Below are 5,602 nucleotides of genomic sequence, written 5' to 3'. Positions count from 1 at the left end.
AGTGAATAATGTGCGAAACTTGTATGCGTTCAATTATTGAAAGATTTTACCCTTTCACTCAAACGAGTGACTGACTTCTAATTTCTCCTTTCAGTATCTCTTGAATTGAATGTAATGGTCATGAGAATATTGGAAATGATCACTAATTCTTTTCAAAACCATAGAAAATGTAAAGAGAACAGTGTGGAGAATATGAATTTTAATGTCAGAATGTAAAGGGTTAATTACCATTCCTAATCGTTACCTCTGAAGCGAGAAAGTGATGATCGGCTGGAGACTGGGAACAGTCACCAGTAATTTTTGATATTTCCTCTAATGGTGGATTAGGAAAAGAGCATTTGATAGGCTCTTTTGTACGCGATAATTGAAATCTTACGAAATAGCATTTAATTTCTCCCTATAATATCACCCCTGAATCGCACATTAAGGTCACGAGAATAAAGGAATTGATCACCAACTAAAGAAGCTCTTAACTGTTAAACAAATTTTCCCGATTAGCATCTTAGCAGTAGTGAACAATTTATTCAAATTTTTATGAAAGGTTGTAAAAAAAAAAAGAAAAAAAGAAAAGAAAAGAAAGCCAGAAAAGAAAACCAAAAAGAAAAAAAAAACCAAAAAAGAAAACCCAAAAAAAAAAAAATTAAACATGCTTGTAAGAAGCCAATATAGAAATAGTTTCTCTTTTACTGGCGACATGAACTCTCCGTGGTTAGTAAAAAATACTTGGTGTGATGCTGTTGTTTTGTTTATATAAGTAGTGTTGCGAAATAATTTCCTAATGTGACAAGGAGTCTTCCTATGAATAATACTCTCAGAAAATACTTATGGGTTTCACTCTAATATCAGAAATTTTGTAGCCTTGGTAACCGGGCTATTTCACCTTCTCATGTATAAAGAGCTGTTGAGGAAAGAGCTTAAAACAGAGTCAGTTTGATTGAACGGGTTTAATAGGAGATACTTTAAAAAGTTTACTGTTTCTCCGCGCCTGACGCACCAAAGAAGCAACGAGGTGGGAGAAAGCTAGAGTCGTTTGCTTGCTCGCTCGGCAGAGAGAGGCACCGTGTGATCCAGTAGAACCGGTTTAGTGTCCTAAGAACACAATACAATAAACATTGTCGAGTATCGAACCCGATCACGTGGTTTGGAGTTGGTCGTTACTTTCAAATTTATCATATATAAAAAAGAACTCAGAGTTTAGCAGAGTGGAATGAGGTTTGGTGCAAATTTGTTCTACTGTGCTTTGGAGGAGGTTTCATTACCGGGGATTTTTCCTAATTTCGGCTACCTGTTTTGCAGGTAAACCTGCTGAAAATACCAGCTTGTTAGTTTAAAACGTCTTGTGTTGAAACAGTTATCAAACCTTACCATACGAATTAACGTCGCGCGACTCTAAATCGCTTGTATGTTATGCCTTTGCTTTTCTTTCACAGGAAAGCGTGTTAGTAAAACACCTTCTTTGCAAAAATATAAATTCACTGATAGAAATCAAATACAATTGAAAAGAATGGTTCAGTTCAACAACAAACAAAAAAACTACTAATGAGTGATAAATGGTGAAAAATTTGCATTCTTAAAAGTACTTTCGCGAAAGTTAGCAAGCTTAATGTTTGATCTTCAAGTTCTCTCTCTTGCCTAAACGTTCGTGGTCCTATCCCTCCCTCTCCCCCATTCCTCCCTCGCCTTACCCTTCTACTGGAACAAAGGAACAGAAATGACTGAAATGATGATTTGAAACAAATGATCCGTAAAACACAATCGCCACATGCCCGAGTTCTCCGAAGTTCTCGTTTTACTCCGATCAATAATTAATTATTTGTTTCTCTTCGTTTCGCTGATTTCTCATCGAAGAAAGTGGCTTCACGCGAAGACGCAATGTTTACGTCGGTTTGTGGCGTGTAGAGTTTGATATTTAATCAAATTAGCCATTAGTAATTGTGGGAAAAAGTTAAAAGCGATTTTTTTCATCGTATTTGGTAAGTACAACCATTAATGGTCCTCTTGCTTCATTGGTCCAAAGAAACCTTTAACTTGTTCTGGCGAAGATCAAAACATTTTAAAGCCGCTTTGAAACACTTAGTGAACTTAAATCTAAATTGGAAACAGTGCAATGGCTTATTAAAGGAAAAAACTGTTTTTCTTAGACGCATCAAAACTGTTGACAATTAGAGATAGGTACAAAATTAGGACAATCAAAGGAAATATGCGACGTAGTTTGACGTTCGCGGCGATGGTCCAAAGCCAAGGTCTCTCAGGTGTTTAATCTTTAATTTGCGCTCGCAAACAATGACTTTAATTGAAGGACTACCCTTTGAATTTGAAAGAACTAACGCTTTTTTGATTATCTGTAGTTTTTTCAACCCACTTTCCACCGCAGGAAATAACCAGTGATTCACGTGGCTTCCTACAATAGCTGTCAATTTCGATACTATACATAGTGTTAGATATAGCATCTTTCAAAAATTAGTAAATTAAATAAGTGATTAAAACAAGAATAGAATCTTGGTAGTAAATACAACTGGGCAGAAACGAGTCGGTATTAGATTGCGTCTTACGACAATAAAATAGTGCACTGAAAAACAGACAATGAGTAAATAGAGTGATGGACCAGAAGTATGTTTCTCTGTGAGATTAGTCAACTGTTTTCCTTACTCTCAGAAGTGGTTCAATATGTCATTGGTGCTAGCATTTGATATTTGTAACCAAGATAAATAACGGGACGTTGTTTTCTCTTGCTGTAACTAATCTATCCTTATTTTTCTTTATCAAAGGTCCAGGACGGAACGGAATAATGTGAACTCAGATGAAGAAATGGCGAAAAGATTTCAAAGCAATCTCGACCAAATTCTAACACCAGGCTCTTGCGCGTGATGAGCAATGATAGCTGTCTTTCATCAAAAAGTGCTCAAAGGGAAAAACAAAGATGAGCAAAGGAAAAGGTTTGTAGGAAGTTTATGCTAACACAGTTATCACATGAACTAATACACGGTCAACTTAAGTAATTTTTCCGATTCTGTGAAATTATATCCAAGAGGTAAAAACGCCCCAGAGGCTCTATATTCCAAGGAGTAACCTAACCGTATGAGTGGTGCATTAAAATGTGCTAAAGATTCAACTTTAGACGCAGTCACTTTGGAAATAAACTTTTAGAATAACTTGGCCGTAAATACAAAGCCAGAACTGAATGGGCAGTCCGCAAAGAGCGTGTGCTCTTGACTGTTGAAGAGAATCACCTTGGCATGGGAGAAAGAGGAACGAAAGCCTATTACGTCACAAACATATGACCAGGCTGCTACGCAGGATCCAAGATGGTTTCGCCCATAGCTACATTATGGGCGCATTTGGAGACAATTCTTTGTCGAAGGGTTTGGTTTTTTGTGAAATTCCACAACCTGCACATCGTTATAATTTCACACAATCTTTTTAAGGACAGAGACCGAGATCATATGGTTTCTGAGGCATAATTCTCCGTTAAATCACTGCATCAGACAACGGGGAAGGCAAATGAATATCGTAGTCCAAATAATACGGCTAACTGCTTATGTCCTCCTTTGTGTTGATATGTGAGCTCTCTACCATCTACCTTTGCTTCATGAATTTGCTCCAAATATACAACTCTGTAAAAAAAGGAATGTGTACAATTCATTCCCGCAAACGACCTCTTGTATTACGAAATGCACCTCTAGCCATACTTGCCTTTTGAATCTATGGGGATTTCTCGTTTTTTTTTCTATCAGAAGCAGGAAAAATTCAAGTGTACGTCCGCGTGCGTCCATTCACGGAGAGAGAGAAGGACAAACGAGAAGTGAATGCCATTGAAATTCATCAAGAACACTCGCTGGTAAGCAGAGCGAATCGTGAAATAGGACTGCAGCGCGTACATCTAGATACTTCCGCTTTCAGAGTTGTCATCTGCCGCTACAATGACCTTTTCTGAGTGTGATACGATTTAAATCAGTGGTAATTATGTGGCTTTTCCCATTACAAGACTATTAGCTTACATTTGTGCTTAAATGCGACTTTTTCCTGGACACACGTCTCCAAACTTCATAACCCCTGAGTACCCATATGTGGCTGCCATGGGTGACTAACTCTCAGCAAATCGGTCGGACAGTTTTAACGCGACTTTGCGATATATTTAATCTCAACAATTGCTTATACAAGTTGGTATTAATCAGATCGGTTAAAACTGCATGTAAAATAGCGAGCGAAAACTTATTACAATGTAAATCAAGTTAAATACGCCTAAAACTAAATATGCTCAGGGAAACTACAACGAAAATAACGATGAAAATTACGTGATACAAAACTTACATTTGTTGCGATGTTGTAGAATTACTGCCTAACGGCGAAGAAGCTGCAAGACGTGCCATACAATGAAATATAACTTCTGCTTCGCCAGCGGACTTACTGAGTAAACTGAACAAACTGTGATGAACAATACGGTCTAAACACATGCCACGTTACGTAACGTTATGAAATGTTACGTAGCATAGTGCACGCAAATTTGAACTGTAACTAGTGTTGTTTGTACAAGAACAATAAATGATAAAAAAAGAACAGGGTGTTTGTGATCTACACCACCAGTCTCTCAGTTCATACATAATACCATTTGTTTATTGTGTTGACAGATACGTGTGCTGGATCCACGAAGCCGAACGAACTATTTTTTTGATGGCGTATTTAGCCCAGAAGCATCCAACCAAGAGGTTAGTGTATTACATTTAATCCTGTTCGAAATACCATATTTATTTGAAACTGCCCTCGAATAATAGACTCAAAAGGTACACAGCGATCATTGCTTCGACGGCAGTTAGAAATTTTGAGTAAAACAGACACAGATCCTTTTAAATGTACTAGTTCTTATGTCGAGGAAGCATATCAGACATTAGATCTTTATTCACTTTGTGTATTGCAGTGGTATTAACATGCAAATAGTGAAACTGACAACAATATAAAAAAATGATCTTTTAGACAAGCACTAAGACATATTTCTTTTTTTTTTTAATTAAAGTGGTCAGTCACCATACTATTGTTTGGATTTTAAGTTAATGCCGCCTTCGTATAAACGCCGCCCTCGAATCAACACCGCACTCGAATCACGACAAATTTAATAAACGCCGCGGTGTTTAATCGAATAAGTACGGTTGTCATGTCGAGGAGGGCACTATCATCATTATCATCGCAAAATGACGTGTAAATAACATAAATTTGACCAACACGTTACTTCATGTTTTATAATCACTTAAACGGTCAGTTTTGCTTTCAATCCTTAAGGTGACAAACATTGCACACAAGTCGGTTCTGTCTCTAAAATTTCTTTCAGCTGGCAAAATGTTAGATATTTTTATCTCAAGTGTCAGAAAAAGAAAAGTCTTCTCCCGTAAGGAGGAGCTAGGCCATATAATAGATTTGTATAAAGGAAATGCCTGATATTTTATGGTTTAAATTGCTTAAAGGTATATCTCAAGGTTGGAAAACCTCTCGTCTACGCTGCATTGAATGGCTATAAAGGAACACTTCTAACATACGGACAGACCGGTACAGGTAAGGAAAATGAATACTTTAAGCTAAACACAAGAGAGATAGGGAGAACAGCTCTAAA

General features: G+C 37.2%; 1 protein-coding gene across 1 annotated transcript in view; it reads left to right on the top strand.

Moving 5' to 3' along the window:
* The first annotated feature begins 1,860 nt into the window (after positions 1 to 1,860).
* Positions 1,861 to 5,602, top strand: part of LOC131792007 (centromere-associated protein E) — a 21,335-nt gene continuing 17,593 nt past the window's right edge. The window contains exons 1-5 of the mRNA XM_066169599.1: positions 1,861 to 1,973; positions 2,769 to 2,936; positions 3,735 to 3,838; positions 4,629 to 4,706; positions 5,457 to 5,544. Coding sequence (XP_066025696.1) covers positions 2,921 to 2,936; positions 3,735 to 3,838; positions 4,629 to 4,706; positions 5,457 to 5,544 — 286 coding nt within the window. The 5' untranslated portion in view covers positions 1,861 to 1,973; positions 2,769 to 2,920. The remainder of the gene's footprint in view (positions 1,974 to 2,768; positions 2,937 to 3,734; positions 3,839 to 4,628; positions 4,707 to 5,456; positions 5,545 to 5,602) is intronic.

Source organism: Pocillopora verrucosa, chromosome 7 (genome assembly GCF_036669915.1).
Source record: "Pocillopora verrucosa isolate sample1 chromosome 7, ASM3666991v2, whole genome shotgun sequence".
Lineage (NCBI taxonomy): Eukaryota > Metazoa > Cnidaria > Anthozoa > Scleractinia > Pocilloporidae > Pocillopora > Pocillopora verrucosa.
This window is presented reverse-complemented; position numbering and strand designations above follow the sequence as displayed.